Source organism: Nelumbo lutea, chromosome 1 (genome assembly GCF_056320005.1).
Source record: "Nelumbo lutea isolate HS-2025 chromosome 1, American lotus-T2T, whole genome shotgun sequence".
Lineage (NCBI taxonomy): Eukaryota > Viridiplantae > Streptophyta > Magnoliopsida > Proteales > Nelumbonaceae > Nelumbo > Nelumbo lutea.
In genome coordinates, this window is record NC_142684.1 from 140,106,036 (window position 1) to 140,129,963 (window position 23,928).

The 23,928-nt window shown below is 36.9% G+C and overlaps 2 protein-coding genes across 2 annotated transcripts; one reads left to right on the forward strand and one right to left on the reverse strand.

The window, feature by feature from the left end:
* Positions 1 to 11,703: 11,703 nt before the first annotated feature.
* On the forward strand, positions 11,704 to 13,927 carry LOC148877949 (protein CELLULOSE SYNTHASE INTERACTIVE 1-like). Its single transcript, XM_088947048.1, has one exon. The coding sequence runs from the start codon at positions 12,049 to 12,051 to the stop codon at positions 13,798 to 13,800; it is 1,752 nt and encodes a 583-aa protein (XP_088803174.1). The 5' UTR covers positions 11,704 to 12,048; the 3' UTR covers positions 13,801 to 13,927.
* Positions 13,928 to 19,102: 5,175 nt separating this feature from the next.
* Positions 19,103 to 20,861, reverse strand: LOC148877950 (uncharacterized). The gene has a single exon (XM_088947069.1). It carries the CDS (start codon positions 20,686 to 20,688, stop codon positions 19,261 to 19,263), a length of 1,428 nt encoding a protein of 475 aa, XP_088803195.1. The 5' UTR covers positions 20,689 to 20,861; the 3' UTR covers positions 19,103 to 19,260.
* Positions 20,862 to 23,928: the final 3,067 nt, after the last annotated feature.

Below are 23,928 nucleotides of genomic sequence, written 5' to 3' on the forward strand. Positions count from 1 at the left end.
GGTGGATTTGATCAAGACTCAACATAACACACAACGTGGTAGACAAGGAGCTTGTGATATTTGATCAAATGGTCATACACGTACCAATTTGTTGAAAAAAACAAAGAAACTATTTCGAATCTGGTTCTCGAGTTCGCTTATCTTTACATCTTGATATGTGTTCCTGAATTATGGCTGGTATATTTTCAAAATGAAAAGTGATTGAAAAGCTCCATCGCATAGAGGGAGGAGAATGTAGAATCCTTTTCTTTCAGAATCAGCATATTTTTTGTTTGTTTGTTTCTTGGTTTCATTCTACATTAAATTAAATGTCGACCGTTAATGTCATTATAAATAATTCACTAAATTAAAAAAATACATTAATAACACTAAATATAAGTCTTTAATTAAATGTACATTCATTGAATTAATATATTTTAATGATTTTATGAAGAAATACATCATAGTCAATTATAATGTTATTAAAAAACATATGCTCAATTATAAATTATAATTCTTAAGTTTTAAGGGATGGGCTAACAATGCTCAATTAATATATTTTAATGATTTTGTGTTTTTTTTTTGTATATCTAACATTTTATGAATGCAATTTAGAGTTTTAGAGTCATTTGAGGGTGAATGAAGGCTTGTTTAAAAGAAAAAGCTTTTTTTTTCTCTTTTATTATTTTGTTTTTTTTTTTTATTTTTTGTCCGTATCTTTTTCGTAACATATCGGTCAATACGTTATCGATATGTCTAGTACACTTTTGATACGATAGAAAAAAGATGATACAATCAAAATTCCATTGTATCTTGTATCGGAATTGGAAAGATACAATGCAATGTCCCATATATGGTGTATTGTGTTGAAATTGGAAGCATTGACAAGTATACCCAACACTTTTACCAAAGGGTCATGCAGATAGCATTAATTATTACTTGACACTTTCATAGGGGTCGTTACTATTTTTAATTAGTGAACATTACACAACACCCCATCAACCATCTCAAGTAATCACAAAATTTCTTTTCTTAAATAGCAGGATTTTCTGGGAGGTGGCAAGTAGGCTACCCCCTCACTTGGCGTGCAAATGAAGCTTTGAAATAGCCCAAACTGTTTTTATTTATTTATTTTTTCAATTAGCCGAAATTATCTCAAATTTTGACGTGTTCGTCCAGTCCTTGATATAACTATCTAAACTATCTATTTTTTGTCCAAATTCAATGGCCAAACTATTATTTTTATGCTTTTGGTATATGGTGATATGGCCGAATCCCCCATAGGAGCTGTTGAGTAGCATAGCACCACGTTAATAATCCCTCCCCAAAAACAGTGATAGTAGAAATCAAATTTGTATCTGTATTGAAACAAACCAACTGAGCCACCGCTGAGTCGGCGATGGTTAAATGATTTATGGTATTTTATATGGTTAAAATACTACCAATCCTCCTACGTGGATTTCGTCAAATACTACCTATCATGTTTACCTAATAACTTACACCCCTTAAACTGCCAAATTAGAGGAGTTTAGTTAACTGAACATATGGGATTAAGGTGGTAATACATGTTTTAATAAAATGACCTTAATTTTAAATATTAGTTTTACCTCCGTATTTTAATTGATAGGAATACTCAAGTACCCTTTTAAGCATTAAATACAATTTTATAGGGGTGATTAATGTGGCGCTTGGTAGCATGTATATATCATGGATTGGTCCTGTCTATGGTAAGATATGACGTTCAGCTATGTGTGGACGGTCCCCGTTCACAAAATAGCGTGGACAGGGATGAACCACACCCCAATTTATCGTCCACAGTATTTTCTCGTGGATGGTTCACATTATGGTGTAGACAATTTGTGGGAAAGTTTCAATGTAACGCACATTGGTCCAATTACTCTCATTTTATTTAATCTTTTAATAATTTTTAAAATTTTAATGTTATTTTAACTCTTTTTTTCATTATTTAAATATTAAATATTAAATATTTTTATCAATAAAACAATATTTAAATTATTAATTTTTTAAAATTTTTAATATTTCAAATAATACTTTTTAAATTATTTAAAAAATGCAATTGTTGTTTACATATTGATGCCTTTTTTTCAATTTATTTATCATATAAATTGCAAAAGTTAGACATTTATGATCGACTGTATAGATCTCCCATAAAATGTATATGAGATACATGAAATCAATCTACACTACACTTATAGAACGCCATCGTGAGTGTGGACTGGTCCGGTCCACACAATCTATCCATAGTTCATAATAGTTGTGGATTATGGTGTGGTGTGGATTAATCTCTGCCATAGGGTGTCTCTTTCACATTATGGAACACCCCCTAAATGAATAAAAACCCAAAATTCATAGGCAAGGATTAAAATAATGATATGCTCGATACCCAAAGTTAGGTAGCTGTGTGTAATGATATGATCGATACTCATTCTTTGATTTTTTTTTTTTTACTTTTTTTTTAATTTTATAATAATAAGATGTTGGGGTGTACCCTTGGATTGTTTTAAAAGAACCTCTATATGTATTCAAGCATATATGAGAATACTAATATAGATACGATAGACCTCAATATAAACATATTGTATTGATATTCTGCACCTATATTTAAATTTCATTTAAAATAAATGAAAACCAATAAAATCTAATAAAAATAGTAAAAAAAATAACATTATCCAAGTCATGGATTGACTTGGCAAACTCGAATTGTCCAATTCTATTATACACACATGACAACGGATTGGAATTACACACAGTGGAATTGCATCACTGATTCATTTTCACGCTAGCTTACACCAGAGGCAAAGAGGAGATTGCAGAATTTTCCTCCTATGTTGTGTCTGAACCTTGGAATTGCAGTTTTAATTTGCTTTTGCAGCAAACTAAGAAACTAATCATCAGGTTCTGAATTGTACAGTGGCCAGTGGCCAACTGGCCACCCACCCTCCACCGGGAATAAGGGGGCTGGCATCAAACTGTAATCCTGTTGTAGTGTTGACTCATGAGAATGAGATGTTTCAGTATGTAGTACGAGATAGGGTCCATTTATGAGAATGAAGTCCACCAAAATTTATGGGAAGCATGAGGGAGCCCCACCAAGTAACCTATTCACATCTAGCCTATCAATTAGATTTTCCACCAAGAGAATCGTTTGTTTTCTTTTGATTTTTATGATACAACTTTAATTCTTAATCTCCCGTTTTTGTTCGAGGTGTCACACTTGTTTTTGTTTTGAAAACAAAATCATATAAACATACTAGCGAGACATGCGATGTATGAGATTTATTAAATGAAAGCTAAATAATAGAAATGTTCATTTACTAAAATACCCTTTATAGTTTCATGGATTTACTAAAATCTACTATATATTTAGCATTTTACTAAAACACTACTTATAATTTGCAATGGATTCAGTGGAAAATGACAATGTTGATCCTAATTCTCATTTAAATAAATTTTATAAAAGAATAAAAACAAAATACTATTTTTGCCCTTAATAAAACACGAGCAACTACCCTATTAGCTATATTTGGTCAATTTTGTTTTATGTACAAAAAAAATGTTAAGGGTATTTTTGAAATAAAAAATCATGGGTCTAATGGCAAAACAAACACTCCTTTATGAAATGTTGGTTAAGTAAATAAGTTGTAAAATATATGGGATGTTTTAATAAAATGAAAACTATAAGGTGCGTTCTAGTAAATGACCCTAATAGAAACACATATACAATTGTTTTATATTTTCAAAATTTTAAATAATTAATAATTATTCATATTTTATATACTACTTTTAATAATTTTTTTATAATACAAAAATAACAATAATTAATTTCAATTAGGTTTATTCATTAAACTCATGAAATCGACCAACCTAATCAACTTGACCCGAGTTGGTCAGTGTTCTAGTATTTTAGGTCGGCTTTAGTTAAAAAATTTCCTAATTCGACCAAGTTGGATTAGTTTCACTTTGGCCATTGTAAACCGACCAAAATCGAACGACCTAACCATGGATATATATTAATATTTTAATTTTAAATATAAAATTTAATATGGAAAAATAGAAAATTTCCCATGTTTCTTAGTCTAAAATGTTTTATATCATAAATCTAATTTTTAAATTTATTTTTTAATAATTATACTATAATTTTTAAAATTAAATTAAATTTTTAAGTTTAAATCTTTTGAACCGACTGACCAAATAAAAAAAATTGACCCAAATCGATACAACTTGAGTGAGTCGGTTTTCACAAAAGGTCAGTCGGTTCCAACTAACCAACTCCCCAACCTGACCAAGTCAATTTAGTTAGCCAAATATCCTATGACCGAATTTAACTAACTTATGAACAGTCATGATTTTATCTAAATTAATAGCCTCATCTTTGATAAATAATAATAGTTTAATCTCCAATAATTATTGAAAATAAATTGATAATGAAAAAGATACAATAAGTACTAAAAATATATTAACTTAGTCAATAAATAGTATAATCTCAAATAATAGTTTAATCTCTAATAAACATTAATCAATAAGTTATAATAAAAATACAATAAATACAATAAGTACAATAAATTAAATATAAAAAATTTAATAATAGTAGTTTAATCTCCAATAATTATTGAAAGTTTTCTGTTAAATAACAAAACAAAATAAATTTATACATAATCATTGAAAATACATTTATCACAAAAACAATAAATAATTACTGAAACACAATAAATATTAATTTTAGTATATATAATTTTATAATAAATACAAATTAAGAGGTTAAAATTATTATTAATATATTATTTTTTTGAAAGTTATTTTCTTGAATCATTACTTGATTTAAGTGAAATTAGTTATTTACAATATTATGTAAAAATATTAAATTATTAATAATTTCAATATCATGTTATAATTATTTCTACTTTTCAGAATTTTTAAATTTATTACATAATTTCTCTATTTTAACTATTTAAAATCTAGTTATGTTAAATATTTTGTTATTTGAATACTTAAATAAAATGTAAAATATTTAAATTTTAAAATATTAATTATTTATTGAATTTAATTATCCATAAAATTTTGTAATATATTAAATTATTATTAATTTCAATATTATGTTATAATTATTTTTATACTTTGAAGAAATTTTTTAAATTTATTACATAATTTCATTATTTTAACTATTTAAAATCTATTTATGATAAATATTTAGTTATTTTAATATTTAAATAATCTATAAAATATTTAATTTTTTTTGTTATTTGAATTCTATTTATTTAAAGCTATTACATACTATTAAATATTTGAAAAACATTTGAATTGATAATCTGGGAAAATATAATTTAAATTGTTAGCACATAATTCTGTGATATATTTTGTAAAAATATTAAATTATTTTTTGTGTTTTTAATAAATATTTTAAAGTTATTATATAATTTTGTTAGGATGTTTAAATAATTCTTAAACTTTTAATCCAAACCTTCTTTAGATAGATATAGATAAAAAGCATGGGAGAGGATAAATAGGAATTAGAGATAATTTAAAAGAGAAACTCTCTACTAAATTAGAGATAATTTTGGAGATGAATAGGAATTAGAGATGGTTTAGAAGATAAATAGGAATTACAGATAATTTTGGAGAAAGTTGGGGATAGTGGGGGAGGTAGTTTAAGAGAAATTTTAGGAGAAAAGATTATTTAGGTTATTGGGAAAGTGCATTTGATTGGTTGTTTAAAAAATGACATGGAATAAAAAAATAAAAAAATCAAAAAAGGAGAAATTTTTTTCACTGCCTTGTTTTAATATATACTAGTTAATGACCCCATACTAAGTACGGGGAATCATTAATGTTAAATTTACATTATGGAATGAATACTGTTAAATTTATATTTGTTAATATTTTAAATAATTATTAAAATATAAAAAAATACCTTTTCAATAATTATTAGAATATGGATATTTTTTTTTGAAGGCTTAAAACATATTTCATTCATTCAAGAAATTGATACAAGTATATAGACTTGCCAAAAAGGCCAATCAGAACCCAAATACAATTTATCATGAAAAACCAAAATATAGAAATGGATGTAGGAGAACAAAAGAACTTCTGCAATCAAACAAAGGTGAAAAATCACCAACATAAGTGGAAAAGCACAACTCCAATCCACTATAAATGATAAGAGAAAAGACAAGAGAGGTTCCCAAAAGAGATTGCAAAGAGTCGGTAAAGCATGGTTGGGGTAGATCCACAAAAGATGATAGATCCCCAAACATTACAATTGATACCAAATACTATAATCACCTTCCATAATGGCATTCGTCGAAGAAATGCGAATGGAATTGATCATGAATTGTTTCTGCCGGAGAACTGTGATCGGACTTAACCATGGATGACAAAACGAAAAGCAATGCCCGCTGGTATCGAAAGCCCAATACAAGATCCAAGTGCAAGTGACCCCTTGTCAAAACGCCTACAAAAAGAAGAAAAAACAAACAAGAAAGAAAAGAGATGATAAAGAAAAAGGGGGGACTCCCCGAAGGGAGTCACCCCAATAGAGAGATTGATAGAACCTCGAGCAACGCAAGAGAGAAACTCTCTCTAAACAGAGAAAGAAGGAGTGGTTGTACGACTTGCAGAGAGGGAGCGGTTTCAGAGATGGAGCAGATTTAGAGGGAGTGGTTTCAGAGACGGAGTGATTTTAGAGTTGGAGCAGTTTCAGAAGGAATGGTTTTAGAGACGGAGCAATTTCAGAGAAGGAGCGGTTTCAGAGATGGAGCAGTTTCAGAAGAAGGAGTAGTTTTAGAGACAGAGCGATTTCAGAGAAGGAGCAATTTCAGAAGGAGTGGTTTTAGAGATGGAGCGATTTCAAAGAAGGAGCGGTTTTAGAGAAGGAGCAATTTGATTTATTTACACGTCATTTTAATATGGATAATTTTCTTTTGTTATGATACTTAGAGGGTTAATGATTAATTGAGATTGATAGAATGTAAGCATAAGTGGTTGTGGATAACCACTTTTGCATTTTTTGCATTTTTTTAGGAATAGATTGAAAAGGGTGGTAGTGGGTTGTGGGATTTAGCAACAACTTTTCAAAAAAAATGCCACGTGTCTAATTTTCTAGAGAAATAAAAGGCCATGTGTCTGAATGGTGGAAATAGCCTGGTAGTGGGTTGTGGGATTTAGCAATAACTTCTCAAAAAAAAAAAAAATGCCACGTGTCTAGTTTTCTAAAGAAACAAAAAGGTCATGTGTCTGAATGGTGGGAATAGCCTGGTAGTGGGTTGTGGGTTTTAGTAGAATGTCACTTTTCTTAATGGTGGTAGTGGGTTATAAGCTTTAACAAGTTCTCAGAAAATGCTGTGTTTAAATTAAAAAAAAACCACGTGGTTGAATGATGGGAACTATAGCCTAAAAGCCTTTTTTTAATATATAAATATATATATTAGATATATAAATTGGGGAGTGCATACTAATCAAGTTAATCTCATATCACAATCTAATTAAACAAAACCATACTATACATATTGGCAAATACACCCTCAGTATTAAACAAAATGCATTATTGAATTTGTAATGGAACTTTATCCCCTCTTTCTTATAATCTTTGAAATTATAGAGACATTTATCTCTTGGACCTCTCAAATCATAGACAAGCTCATTGTTGCATTACCTTTAATCGATGGTTCAAGCAATCAAACGAAACTAACTTCATTCCTATATATCTGGGAAGGAATTAGGCAGGATGCAAAGAGGCCCTTTCTGAACCCAAATTTCCTATGCGGTAGAGAGTGAATAAGAAATCCCGTTTGTCTAATCAGTGATTAAATGAGACTTTAACTACTTTGTAAAATATATGAACCAATAAAAAATAAATAAATTACGTGAAGTATTTAACACGATTGATGGATAGAAAATATATTCATAGTTGGATTCATTAGGTTAGTTTGAGAATATTAGCCAAGTCAAATTGTGGCTATTGATAGCCTTCCGATCCGTCCACCTGTTGAATGCTGGAACGACTTTCAAATTATGCTTGCAATCTTTAGGTTCACATGGACATGGGCAATTGGGCATGGTACCTCCTCTTTTCCGTGTGGACATGCAATCGACCACCAGCTTCGGGCATTCTTCAATTTGGCCACTTGTAGCTGCTACTTCCTTATAGCTTCCTTTGACAACCCAAAACTCCAATTCACCCCGCAGCTTTAATTTTGCCAAGTCAGAGGAATACACACACAAAAACAAACAAACAAACAAATATTTGTTGTTTTCCTTTGTTGAGACGTCTTTTGAGCTTACCTCCTTGAGATCTCAAGGCTTATTCCAATGTGTCTTTGTCTCAAGGGAGAGGGAGAGGAAAACAAGCTAATTAACTTCTGCTTGATTAATAACCTGTTGCATTCCTCTCTGTTTTCTTACAACTGGCCGGGTTCGTTTGTATAAATTAAAATGCATGCAAGTACTTTTCTGGAATTAATGCATGTGAACATTGCACCTGGGCAGGCCCCACCATACTCCATACAGGTCCTTTCCTTTATTTATGGTGGAAAGCAATATGATAGGTCAGCTTCATGTGTAAGAAGAGGTCATTGGGTTATTGTGATGGTTTTGTCCACAATTATTGCCTTTGAAAGGTGTCCGCTGTGGGTGATCTAATCCGGTTGGACCCACGGTCTCATCCAATTCAACCCAGAAATGAATTAATGGTTTGACAGTTGAAGCTGGATTAATTAGAAGGACTTAGTCTTAGTCTTACATATGAAGTCTTTATTGTTTTTGGGGTAGTCAATACCAACACCCTTAGATCACATAAAAATAAAGTCTAAATTAACACAAAGCATGATAAATTCTTCGTCAATGGAATTAAATCCCATCAGCTTGGGATATTAATTATATGCATTAGAATCTCTTGGGGGGCCCTTGCCTGGTTGCCTCTGATTTGACATTGCATTATATCCATGAATGAAAAACAAATTCGATTCAACAGCTAAGGAGTTTAGCTTTTAGTTAACCTTCATATAAGATTTAAGATTACATCAATTATCGATACTGTTAGTTCACATACATTGAAAGATTTTGGGCTTAGAGTAATAAGCTTGGAGGGACCTCCAATGGAAAATACCCAATAAATTAAATATTGAATTAGTTATAAACTTGATTGCTTGATTATTTTAATGGGTATTCTGTATTACAGCATGATATGTGAAAAATTGGATAAATTGGACACTAGTGGCCCTTGACAGAGTTCCCTTCTTAGTTCGTCTATTAATAATCAACAATCCCATATCCCCACCTTCAAGAAATTAAGACATGTCCTTCCTTGGCTTCGAGTACGCCATTGAGTTGTCTTATTTCTTCATTTCAGTTGATGAACTCAGGAACATGAAATATTATTATTTAACCTGTTATCTTCATAGATAAGGAATTCTGTATCTGCTCTTCTACCTCGGAATTAGAATTCCATTCTTCCCTCCTGAATGTTTCTTCAACAGTCACTCCCTTCATCGTACATTAACTTTTCCACCTAACAACTATTTTTCCCTCAAAAATTCATAATCAACCAAGCCAAAATATTTAGCTTTTTTAATCATATTTTTAAATGGAAATAAATGAAATCAATTTGCAACTTACTAGGCAAGATCAATGATCATGATTGTATAAATAGTGTTATTATCGAAAAGACAAGATGCTAACACCACCAAGATCTGAGATCCCATGGACCCATATCCAGTAGGCATGCATCAATTATTGAGCAACTCTGTGAAATAAAGATGAGGCCCATTTCTAAGCAAAGACAAAACAAATTGCTGCAGGCAGTTCACTAATGAAGAACATTTTAGGGTTCTCATCACTTCTCACGGATTGCTATTAATGAATCCACTATACCTAAGAGGCCAAGATTAGTATTAGTTGCAGTTTTAAGACGATATGTTGTCCCTTTAGTGGATTATGGCCATGTGCCAATCCAGTAATACCAGAAGAGATAACATCTTTGAATTTGATGGATGCAAAAGAACATTTTCTAATTGTGTCTCTAGACAAAAGTGCTTGTCATTAGGGATTTAAATAGACAAGAGAAGGAATGCAGTCATCCCCACTTAAGAAACATTGAGCAAAATGAACCCTTCATTTCTGCCTAACGTATATATATGTTCTCCATTTTCAGGAATTTCCTGCCCAATCATACCATGGGTTATTTGCTCCCTTGTGGGGTTGTATTTCTATACTACATTGCTGTTCATCTCTCAATACAATTCTTCTGAAGTTTTATTCCTCTGAAAAGGCTAACTCTTTGTTCCCTTTTAAACTTATCGTTTGTGTGTGTGTAACTGACTCGCTGAGCTTAGCTTGGAAAGGGAGAAAGGGGTTTTATTAGGAAAGAGAATTGCTTCTCATTTTACTTTTTTCTTTTTTCTTTTATTTTTTCCCTTCTTTTGTCTTGTTTGTCACTATTCACTCTTACTTTTACAAAGGGTGTCCCCAAGCTCAAAAAAACCTAGAAGATGTGATTCACATGGTGGGATGGACTGTGTCATCTTCAAGATAAGAGACTTGAAAAGAACCCCTTTTCTTAATCAAAGATTGTCCACAATCAAATGTGGTCCAACCCTAGAAAAATTAAACGTGGTCCATCATGGCAATGGTTATGGGCTACTTTCTTTTCCTGGTTCCCTCTTTGGGTAATTAGAAACCCAAATGGCCCAAATGGCTTCTCTAAACTTGTAATCGACACCTATCAAGTGGGTCTACCAAAGTTGCTCAGTTGCTGTAGAAAAACACAATTAAGAAACCTAGTGAAAGTGGAGAAAAAGAAAAAGAAAACAGTAAAGGAAAAGGTTCCAGAAATCACAATGGGTCTCTCACAAAGTTTCACATAAAGAAACCCAATGCGTTTTTCCAAAAGTGGTGATTCTACAGTAAACTTTTTATTTCCACTTGCAGCACATCTCTTCCCTTATTTGGTTGCATTTAAGCAGCTACCATCGTTTTATTATTGAAGAAATGATCTAGTAATTACGATGCTGATAATGAAAACGAGGCTGTTTCAAATCAATGCTGATGCACAAAACACAATCAAACTTTGTGATTTATTACTCCAAAAGCCTAATTTAGTAAAGATTTAGGCCCCGTTTGTTTTGCAGGAATAGGGGTCTGAAATTGGAACATTCCAATTCCAACTGTTTGGTTGGGCAGAATCGGAATCCATTCTCCCATTTGAGAGAATGGCCATTTTCTGTCCATCCCTTGAAAATGAAATCTCATTTCTGATAATTTTAATTTTCATATCCATTTCTATCTAAACCCAACAGACTATGGGAATGGACCATTTTAATTCTGATTCCAATTCCGATTCTGACTACGAACCAAATGGACCCTTAACTTTATTAGAAAACATTAATGAAATCTTGAACTTAATTTAGCTTATTTCATGCCATAGACACAAACAGTGCCTTAGCTGTTGCTTAACAAGTGATCACCCAGCTAGGTAACATGTAACATTGTATTTACGAAAAGGACACTGTTGATTAATTTATACTTCTTAAAATGATTTATCTAAATTAATATTAATAATTTATTTCATAACTAAGCCAAATTAAAGGGCCAATTAATTATTATTAATTAATATATAATAATCAGAAGCGATAAAATTCCTTCTCACCCACCCATCCCATGAGGCTATGACACATCCATATAAATGAAAAATCTCTTACTCTATAACGGAACAATTCTGCTCTTCATATTCTCTCTATTCCCAAAATGCCCCAATTCCCGTTCATTGACCATCAACCGTTACCCAGTCCCCAAAAGAGGTCAATGTAGTAAATACCCAGTAAATTCCAATTCAGTTTCATGTTCATTCACAAGATAAGAAGAAAAGAAGAAGAGAGAGATATAGAGCCAAAGCTTTCTCAGATATAGAAGAGACTTCCCTAGCTATCTCATGTTATAAGTTTTCCATTCCTCTCCTCTTTCACAGTTCTGACCACTTGCCGGAGTTGTTATTTGGACTTGTTGGCTGGAGTTAACTGACCCAACTGATCAGCAAAAGATGCGCTTGCCTCCAAACCAATGAGCAAAGATATGGGGGAAGAGAAGGGAGATAAAGAAGCAGACAACCCAAACTTGTTGGAAGTGGACGCTGGAGAATCATCCTCTCTCCGGCGGACGATACAGCTAATATCATCATTGATATCTTTCACTCTTTCCATCAAAGTGTTTGCTGTTAAATGGCAAACTATCCGCAACAAGATGGAGGAGCTGAATTCTGGTCTAACCGCTGCAGAGAATTGCAACTTGGGTGAAAATTCATCTATCTTGGACTTGATTCCAGCTATTGAGTCAACTGTTAACGACTGTCATGATATTGCTCGTCGGTGTGTCAACCTGTCCTACAGTGGGAAGCTGCTAATGCAGAGCGATCTCGATGTATTGTATGCAAAATTTGAACTTCATATCAAGAATCTTACAGCAATCTACACTGCTGGGATTCTTCATGGTTATGCAATTGTTGTGTCTAAGCCGGGTGTTGGAGCTAGTCGCGATGACATGAAATTCTATGTCAGGGATTTGTTGACGAGGCTGAAGATCGGGGATTCGGAGATGAAACGCCAGGCCTTGATGGCTTTGAATGAGGTTGTCCAGGAGGACGAAAAATATGTGAGGATTTTTGTTGAGACAGGTGAAATAATAAGTCTCTTAGTGCATTTTCTTGAGTCTTCAGAGATGGAGATTCAGGAAGAATCAACCATGGCTATCTCGGTGATCTCAGGGTTTGACTCGTACAAAGGTGTTCTTGTTGGCGCTGGAGTCATTGCACCTTTGGTTCGGGTTTTGGAAAGTGGAAAAGATTTGGCAAAAGAAAGAGCAGCCAGGGCTCTGCAGAAACTGACAGAGAATTCCGACAATGCCTGGTCGGTTTCTGCTCACGGTGGAGTAACAGTTCTGTTAAAGTTCTGCACTACTGGTGATGGCAGAGGAGGTGGGTCTTTTGTTCCGGCCTGTGGGGTTCTAAGGAACCTGGCCGGAGTGGAAGAGATCAAAAGGTTCATGGTTGAAGAAGGTGCAGTGACGGCATTCATCAAGCTTATAAAATCGAAAGACGAAGCCTCGCAGATAAATGCAATCGAGTTCCTCCAGACTATGGCTTCTGAAGATGAACCCATTCGGCAAATGATCATTAGAGAAGGAGGTATCCACTCGCTTGTCAGTAATTTGGATTCTAGATCTTCCTCTTCCTCCAAGGCCCGAGAGACTGCACTTAAAGCATTTGAGAGCCTCTGTTTCTCGTCTACAAGTTCTCTGAACCTCCTGATTGCATATGGGTTTCTTGATCGTCTCCTTTACTTTCTTCGCAACGGTGAGGTCTCAACTCAGGAATTGGTAGTGAAGTTGGCATTTCGTCTCTCTGGGACATCAGAAGCAACTAAGAAGGCAATGGGTGATGCTGGTTTTATGCCAGAGCTGGTGAGACTACTCGACGCGAAATCTTTTGAAATTCGAGAAATGGCAGCCGAAGCACTATCTAACCTGGTTTTAGTCTCGAGGAATCGAAGGAGGTTCATCCAAGGAGATAGTGACATAGCCCGGATTCTTCAATTGCTTGACCCAGAGGAGGTGAAATCAGGTAACAAGAAGTTCTTGTTCTCTGCTTTATTGTCATTAACCAGTAGCAACATTGGAAGAAGGAAGATTCAGAATTCTGGTTACCTGAGAAATTTAGAAAAGCTTGCAGAAGCTGAAATGCCCGATGCCAAGAGAATTATTAGAAAGTTGTCCACAAACAGATTTCGTAGTATACTGAACGGAATCTGGAACTCCTGAATGTAATTATTTTACTGTATAACAATTGAACTACATGTGTTTCATAGTCTCTTAATTTATTATTTTACATTTCAGCTTGTAACTTTTGAATTTTGATCTCCAAATCTTCTCTTTGTCTGTGCAGAAACTCTAGAACAGCTTTTCTTTTCTTTTCTTCTTTATATGTAATTTCTAGCCATTAAAATTGCAAGAAGATGTGGAAATGTCAAATAGGATCTTTGGTTAGTTTATTTAGTTGGAGAAGTGGGAAGAAAAGCTTTTGTTTCTTTAGTGAGGAAGCACATGGTAAGGGTATGAACCCAGACAGAGTGACAATGAAGTTTTTGTCTCGCTTCTATTGTTTATTTATAGGTTAAGAGTGTGAGATGATATCTCTCAATTTAATTATTTCTCAGCATGTCTTGTGGGTCTCTAGTGTCATTGGCAAGGTCTTTTTATATGCTAGAGTGAAGCAATGGCTAGGCCTTGGGTCACATGCCATCATGTCACATTTAATTTTAGGTCAAGTCTACTGTAACAACTGTTGAACCAAAACTAGATAAAACCAGAAAAACAAAACATAGCAGACAGAAAGACAAGATTTAGGTGGTTAGAGTTGAACCCTAACCAAGCCACTACATTCTCAACTGCTATTACAACCCTAGCTTTCTCCTCTCATGATCCTAATGAAAGTTAGCCCTGCTAGTTTTTGCATTGCTTGTAGTTGTAAAAGTAGAACCCCCCAATTTCTCCCCCTAACTAGAATACAGGAAATCTATTTAATTTCTTTATCTTCAACCTAGTGCTTCTGGATCGATCCTATGACGGAGCATAAACTGCTAGTTTGCTTGACCAACTTTGGATCCAACCTGATCCCATCACTTCTCATTTCAAGCCTTCACTACAATCCAATATTGGAAGGTGCTGGCAAGCTTCACAAGCATTTGAAGGTTACAAATTCATGACAATTTCCTGGGAACAAATGGACAATCATGTATCCAGAGAGGAATTTGGTATCAACAGACACTGGTAAGTGATATCTGTGTGTGTGGCTTAGTCCAAATATACTCAAACCTGTTAATTTACACCTATGGATCTCAAGTCTCAACAATGACGTAGAGTTACAGTGTGTGCCATTGTGTCTTCTAAAAAGCTTCAATAGATTAGGCTTTGTGGAAGCATTGGAATGTTTTGAGACATGAATAAAGTAAAAGTAACAAACAAAGCCTACCATAGGAAAGTGGAATCTCCTTGTAGGTGGGTTTGAGATAGATCGACTAATTTGGTGCCTGTGACCATCTTCTTTTGCTATGGTGCTGAAGAATCAAGACCTCTTTTGTTTTTGATAGGTAGAAGAATCAAGACTTTTGTACAACAAAAAGAACATTATCCTCTGATGAGGAATGCTAAGCTAAACTCCAATTAATCTACCCTGCTGGGAACATTTTCTTCAATAAAAATGGGAGAAGGGACAAAAAAGTAGGAACTTATATATTAAATAAGTGCCCCTACTATTTTGTCAGTTAGTTAAGTTTATTGATCAAGCAAACCTCTCCACTCAGCCTATTGAGCATTGGCCCTAGTATGCCCCTTATCCTCCGTCACATGTACCATCTTCCTCTCCTGCCTTGGAGGTAATGTAGGTGCCAGACCTAAGCAATAACAGTTTTGTCGACTACTTCACACCTGGTTGACCCATTTAACAATGGGAAGACAAGTGGGCCGCTGGACCATCAACAACAGTCTTGACAGGTTGTTGGTTTTCTGAGTGACACATGGAGTTCCATTATCATTCTTGTTCCTTCTCTCAAGTTGTGGGACATGGTCCTTTGCTGTTTGATCTGGGTTGGTTCTTGGTTGATTAATGGGAGGGCAAAATCAAGTAAAGGCCCTATGAGAGCTGAGCCATTTTCTCGACGTACGAGCGAACAACCAGTCAATCACTTGCCTTGTATGATTTGTAGTGTCCTTTAGAAAAGTTTTATGAAATTCCAATTTCCTTTTAGGAGAAGGTGGAAATCATATCAGGTTTCAACCTAAAATTCTGACGAAATCTTTGAGTTCATAGGGAAAAGTAGTCAATAAAATAAGAATGAAAATAACATGAAGGAAAAAATAAAAAGGTTTCTTAATCAGGCCATCAAGACAAAGGCCAATTTACTCAATGTTGGTATATGCTGTCTGGGGTCTTGGGTTGATGGATGAATTGGATAAGGGACCAAAACTTTTTAATATTTTCTTGCACAAACTGGGGTACTCTCAGTCTCAAACCAGCATTCTTGCATTCCCATGATTGTTAGGCCTGAAATTTTACCATTGCACCAAGCAGTGGTCCCAATTTCGGCCACATTGATCGTGGGGCCAATCGATACCATCTACAGACAGGGATGCCCTGGATTAACTGTGTTCAATCCTCCAAAGCCCTTCTAAATCTTAAGTTTTTCCATGTAACAATAGAAAGTGGAATAAACCAGCTAACACACCACCGAGCCAGCCCTTGGTTGGTTGATAGATGGATGATGATGAATAGAAAGAAGGAGAGATGGGGGGTGATTTTATGGCTCCAAACTAGTTGGCCACAAGATAGATTCCTGCGTCATTTGGACTCGTTAAAAAATGATGACCCTATTAGCTGACCACTTTCAAAATAGATATACGTACCAAGAAGGTAGTTTAAGTGCTATATATGAGCAGATATTAATGGGGGTAAATCTATGATGCCAGAAAGGTATGATACTGGAAGAGCTTTGACCAACCTAGAAACTTGTCTGATCATGCTAATACAATCTAACTAAGATCCATGTGTCTGTGTATTTTACTAATAAAGTTGCTTTAGATTTTATGTTTTTAAACAAAATTTAGGCTCAAGTTTCTGTAATGTCATTTTAGTTGATTTAATCGGGAATTTACAATATCTGAATATGATCAGAGTCCTATCAGTCGGATTCCATTCAAATTCAGGCAGGTATCCTGAATATGTTATTCTATCGATGTGTTTTGAACCAAGTTCCATAACAGTTGTTTATTTTAAAGCTCAGAAAAATAAGTCCCATCATTATTCAACAAAGGGAAATGCAATACGTGGTGGGTGTGGACTTCATGGATCAAGACCAATACAAGAGAGTGTCTCTTATAAAATTGAGACCCAGATATGACTTCAACCCAACCTCAATCCCAACTATTTGGGCTGGGATACAAGAATCCTAGCCTAGTGTTTACTATAGAGCACATTATACCAGTGGCCAGTGGCCAGTGGAGAAAACCAAACTGTTGGCTACATTGCTTCGATGCTTGCAATGGCCACGTTATACTTTGTTCAAAGAGTTAATAAAATGGTTGAACCAAGAAGAAGAAAAAGAACATCACCCAGATATAACCATACGCAAAATTTACACTGGAAATGGAAATATCCAATGTATTGCAGGAATCCAGGTATCAAAGAAAATAGTAGTCTAAAGTGACATTAGCCCTCAGGCTTGTTCATCGATCAGAGTCATCCGAGATATTATTCAACAAGAAGACATCAGAGGAATCATCCTCCCACCAGGAATTCACTGCCAGTCTGGCCAAAGTATGTGCTGCCATGAGAGGGTTCTTCTGTAACAACAATCTGCTATCCCCCCAACAACAGGAGCAAACCTCAAAGGGGGAACACCTAAGGGTGTCAATGGTCTGGCCAAAGTATGTGCAGCCATGAGAGGGTTCTTCTGTAACGACAATCTGCTATCCCCCTAGCAACAGGAGAAAACCACAAAGGGGGAACACCTAAGGGTGTCAATGGACCAGTTTGGACCCCATCCAGTCCAAAACCAATTTGGATGGATTGGATGGACCGACAAGACATATTGGATTGGACCAATCTGGTCCAAAATATTTATTAGATTGGATTTGACCTGGTCTGTCCGTAACAAATTTATATTGGATTGTGTTGGATTAAGCCAATATCTGGTCCATTGATATAAGATAAGAATATACATGGACCGGGTTTGGGTTGAAACCAATCTAAATCAAAATGAGTTTGAACAGATTGAATGGTCCAGACATTGAATTGGACCTGTCCAAATTGGTCCAAAACATTCATTGGATTGGATTGGACCTGGTCCATTTATAATGGACTCACATTGGACTGGATCAGATTGGACCAAATCCAGTCCAATTGACACCCCTAGGAACACCCAATGGGTTCAACTGTTAGTCAATTACAATCTTGGCAAAACTTTAAACAAAAACTGGGCAATTGCCCATGCTACTACTAGCTAAGTTGATTTCTTCCTTCATTGCCAAGGCCTCACTCACATTCACAGGCAGAGCACCAAGGGGTGCACACAGCCTTACAAGCCCAAAAAGTTATGCTAAATATGTCAGTTAAAATCTTATTCCCTTTTTTTTTTTGACATTTGAAAAACTAGGAAGCCAATCTAGCAACTAATCAACTTAGGGGCAGATCCATGAATCAATTAATTTTTTTGGTAATCATGTAAATTAAATAGAAATCCTGTATTGGGAACTTTACCAAGTAATAAAATAATTAAGTTTCAATATATTGAAAATGGCAATACGATAACGCCTTTCTTTTGCCATGTGGATAGTTGGATTATATTTTGGTTGACCCTAGGAGTCTTATAGGATTGATTATATTGAGTTACCAAAAAAAAAAATGCCTCTTACACTCTTCTATCATTTCTTTTTCTTTTTCGGATTTCAAAAAGTGGAATTCTTCTTCCAAAAATTTTATAATGATGATCAGAATTAGCTCTGTAATATTTCAACTGTAATAATAGCTAAGAGATGCAGTTGAGCTAAAACAATGTATCCAAAAACAATAGCAATTTCCATGAATCAAGTTTTCTTTCCCCTTTCCATTAATAGTTGTTGGCATATTAGGATCTAAAGAATGGTTCTTCATGTGCATAGTACAGTTCCACATACAGCTGTAATTTCTATAAAATATCTGACTCCATTGAATAGCATTGCAATCAAAATAACTCCCAGACATTGTATCAATGTGATGCAATGCAAGTGTTAATTAGGCTGATATAAACCAGAGGCCTGCCATTACTGGATATTGCATCAAGGCACATACTGTCTATTAGCCTCAAGGATTTTTGTTTGGTAAGAATAATAACTCATTCTCTTTTATCAAAAGGTGGACAAAAACCTTGATTCCAGATATTTTTCAACCTGTAAAATTTCAATGAAATTTTAGTTCTTTTTCGAACAAAAGCATACTTCAGTTAACAAGGAAGCCATGGTTATTAAGATAAACTCTTAGGTTTATTCTCTGATATGAAAAGCCGAACAGCCAGCCATTAGATCACAACTATGAACAAAGAGAGAAATCTTATTCCCATATGAATTCAAAGAACAGGGAAAAAATGAAAATGTAGAAACTAACGTACCATTTTGAGGAAGCTAAAGCAAGCTTACCCCATCACAAATCACTAATTAAAAATGGGAGAAAAAGGAAGAAAAGGAAATATCTTATTCTTCTTCTTCTTCTTCTTCCTCGTCATCAAAACTAAGAGCTTGACAGACTGAAGTCTCCACCTCTGTTCCCTCGTCACCAAAATAAGATTTTCTTCCAATCAACTCTGCAACTCTCTTAGCAGGTCCAGAATCCCTAGGGCTTTCTTCCGTGATGCATCGGACTGTCCTGATTTTTGGAAGCAATTCTGTCATCTTCACAATCGAAGCTGGAGAGACATCTTCTAAACTCTTTTGAGCAAATTCCGCCTCGCTAGGAATTTCCCACCGTTTTTTGGGGCGTTTCTCATTGACCTGATTTCCGCCGGATTCCGGCAGAAACGCAGCTGACTTTCCAACTGAGGAAACAAGTTTCTTATCGCATCTCTTACCGTCAATCTCATTTTCTGGCAATGACCTCTTCCGCCGATCATTGTTTGTTAGATTTCCAGCAGGTTGTACCGGAATGTGATTGTATCGGCTGGCTACTACTCTCCCATTTTTCGATGGTTTCTTTGGGGCAACTGATTTTTCTCTCTCTTTGAAAAGCTTCTTCGGCTGGATTGACGACATGACCCCATCATCTCTTTTCACATATTTCTTTGATCCGCCAGTCGTGAGTCCTTGTTTGGGAGCTTGGACCTTTGTAACGCAAGACCGTGGCTTTGGGCTTAGACTCAAAGTTCGTCCTCTTTGCTTTGTCACCTTCTCTTCATCGATATCTTGAAGCTTCCAAAAGCATGATTTCCGGCGATTAGTTATTGATTGAGTGGGGGTCATTTCTAGCTTACCCATCTGCCGGGATCTAACACCTGCGAAAATTTCCGATGGCCCAAGACTGACGCCTCTGCGCTGAAATTTCGTGCTACTGCTCGTTGTCGATCGTTCTTCCATTTTTCTTGCTGTAGCTGAATTCTTTGTGCTCTGTTTCTGCTCCATGAATTTTGCTGGCACGATTCGTCCGCGCTTTTCAATCTCCTTAAGATTCCTCTCAGCCTTTTCGAGGCGAAGTTCTTCTAGTTTAGATGATAACCGACTGATCTCCATCTCGATCTCCTCAATATCGGTATCAATCTTGCTGACGTCACGAGTGGCATCACTTCCGTTATCGGACGAAGTTGGGGAATGTGGAAGAAGGCCCTGTTTGTAGAGTAACTTCAATGGCTTCCCTTGCGAGTATCGTCCCGTAGCACCGTTTGGGTGAAGGGGCTTGATGGGCATAGGAGATTTTACAGAAACAGGGGATTTGCAGATAGCGGGACCTTGATTTTCTTTACTTGAATCGGATTCAAGGGTTTCAGATTGGTTGACGAAGATCGGTTGCAGAGGACACCAAGAATCTTTAGTTTTAGCTGATTCGTCTAGACCTCCATTGTCGAATGCGGCGTTGTTCCATATCTGAAGATCTGGAGCTTTAACAGCGTCTGGGTACTGAAGAATACTCATTTTCAGGCAAATGAGTAAGGGAAAATCTTGAAGAAAGAAGAGCAGGAAATGGAGAAAAAGAAAAGATAAAGTTCAACGAATTGTTGCTTGTTCTTTGTTGTTCGAGGGGGATTTCTTGAAGGTTGGAGGGGGGGAACGAGTGGAGAGATCTTGGGAGATTTTTTCTGTATTTTGAGTTTTTTCGACCGTTGAGAGAGGAAAAACTAGACGTTGGAGTCCGTTTAATCATAATCGTTGGATGCTAAACGGTCATCCGGACGCTCCGATGTAATTTAGCAAAGGTTAAATGATTAGTAAAGGTGGAGGTGGAGCTAACTGCAAATGGAGCGGGAATATTAGTGGACATGGACAGGAGTGGACTGACTGGAGTCCAGTGGACATGGGCTCCGATGCCCAAGCTCTACCACGTGGCAATTTGCGAATTAAATGAGCGTCGGGACGTCCGCGTTCTTCTACAAAAGCCCAAATTCCTTGACAAGCACCACTTGATTGGAATCTTTTATCAACGAAGTTAAAATGTTTCAAATAGGAGTGCTAGTAGGACGGGGTTTTAACTCAACCCAGCCCATTCCTAAGAATTGAAGCTATTCTATCAAAATAAAAAAAAAAAAACAAAAAACTAAAAAAGAATTGAGGCTAAAGTCTAAGCGTGGCCCAAGCCAGAGTCAAGCCTGAACTATTTAACTTCAGCTCATTCCACACTTAAGTTTCTTACCTTTGGGTTGGGGTTATGCCCAGGTCATACTCGGGTTGATTAATTAGTCCACACTAAAAATTGACACAGGCAAGGTTCGGATTGGGTTTAGGCTGCGTTCAGGCTACATGAAGGCAAGAGCCAAGCTCAGCCCAAAAATAAAAAAACCCAAATTTTTGGACCTAGGTCCAATTCTAGGAGCAAAAATCCAAATCCAGCATGTATAAAATTGCGAGGTGGGTTAGTGTGAAGTTGAGTTAGAACTTCCCAACTTGCACCCCTAATTTTAAAGAAAAAAAAAAGATTGGATTTATTGAAAGATTGGTTACCAATAAGAAAAGATTTATTGAAACATAATTTATTTATTTAACCACGTGGGATTACATGACATTTGGCAATGTAAGGAAAAATTGCACTCCGAGCCAGGTAATAAAAACTTATTGATGGTGTTTGGTTCTGATGGAGGGTGATTTGGCCCGACCTTGTAGCATGGGGACACGTGGGTACAACCTGGCATAAGTGATAGGTCAGCATAGCAGCCTAGCCATAACTCGGTGTACTGAACTCGCCAGACCCCAGCAACGTAGCTCGACGGATGTAGTAGCCCACCGAGTAGAAAGATCTAGTACACTTAGAATTCTCCCTAAGGGAGGAGGACTACTAAGCTCCTTCTGAGACCCAAACTCCCCCTGGTGGGCCCCAAACTCTTTCTTCCTTAAAAGGGAGCACCCCGGTCTACGGGAAGTACCCCAAAGTGGGGACACTTCAGGATAATCCCATCAACGCTCCTACCCATATTTGCCTAAGGCTCAACTCGAGCACTTGCACCTCGGCTCCCCGACACCCCGGTGTAGGGTAGCTCGGACCATGGCAGCTCGGTGCAAAGTAGCTCGGCAACCTACACAAAAGATCCTCCTGATAATAGTACCTGCCAAATCCTGAGGCTGTGCCCACGTCTCTTGTCAGGCAGCGTCGTGCCTGCCATTTCTGCCAGATGTGGCACGCTTGACAGGTCCGTACCCTGCAACGGCTGCCCACACCTGCCACCTTAGCTCTTGCAGTAACGGCTGCGGCAGAGGCGGTTAAGCCAGATTTGATAGAACTCCGGTATAAGAGAACCCCAACCCTCACGAAGCAAGGGTATTGAAGCTAGCGCAATCAACACTCTTAGTTTTCTCTCTGCATTTTCTCAAGTTTTCTTAGAATTCTAACTTAAACATCGGACTGTTCCCGCCGGTTGAGCTACCCGGGAACTCTTCACGTTCCTCTTCATCTCAGGTGCCGTCAATCACAGCTAGGAGCCAGGTTCCAGCCAGCTAGGAGTGCCCGGATTGCGCAGCATCATTTGGTGCCGTCTGTGGGAAAAGCTTCAAAAAGCCTTCCTCAAACTTCTGTGTAACTTTCTCCAAAGGACTCATCAGTACCATCAGCACTCATGGCTTCCTCCAGCAACACTGGACGCCAAAATGCCTATGAGGAACAACCCCAGCTTCCCACTGTCTGCATCAGATAGTTCACTGTCCCCCTCTCTATGGACGGAGTTCCCAGTCTAAATGTGCCTCAAACAGTGGCACACGTGACTGTTCCACTTCCTCCTACGGTCGAAACAACCTTCGTTGAACCCACCATCCCCCCTCCGGTGGCCAGCCAAGGACAACTTGAGGATCTAATGCAGTGCATGCGAGCCATGCAGGCTTAGATGCAAAGGTTCCAGCAACTTCAGCTTTATCAGCAACAAGTGTTGCACTAGGTTTCCCAATACTAGTATCAGCAATAGTTTCCTTCACTCCCACCTCGGCATCTAGCCGCACAGTAAACTAGGCCCCGCTGTTGGAACGAACTTCCTTCCCGTCGGGGAGAGACATCGGTGTCGTATCACGGGAGAAAGGAGAGACTACCAACCCCTGCCTCATAGCCTGTAGTCAGGTTGGGGGCTTCCCAGCCAGTTAGGCCCGTGTCGCCTCAGCGTTCGCAATTCAAGCTCCCACTTGCCGAAAACCAGTTCGAGGTGCTAGCCGCCGACCTGGGACAAGGTCCCTTAGTTCGTAGCTACCAACAACAGTCTGAGCCTTTCCCTGGGCCCATCAAGCTCGGTAATACCGAAGCCAGTAGCACCAATGCCGAGTCGGCTAAGAGGCAGCGGAGACGTCACCGAGCTTGTCGAGCTGCCACCCACGATCTACCCGAACTCAAAGGCAAGGAAGAGGTAAGGTTGGGTGAAGCAAAAACTACTCCGCTTCTTTTAGTTCCTTCCCCTTTGTCACTAGAACTCCTTGTTGTCCCCATGTCAAGGGACTTCAAGCTCCCCCCACTTGACAAGTATGATGGATCCTTCGATTCGAATGATCACGTGGACGCCTTTCAGTCCCAGATGCACCTAGCAAGAGCCAGTGAATCCTGCATGTGTGTGGCCTTCTCCACCACCTTCAAAGGGGTAGCCCACACCTGGTACCGAAACCTCGCGCCTGGTTCGATAAGAAGTTGGGCGCAATTCGTGCAAGTATTTACCTCCCACTTTGTCACCAGCAAGAGGTGCCCATGAACCC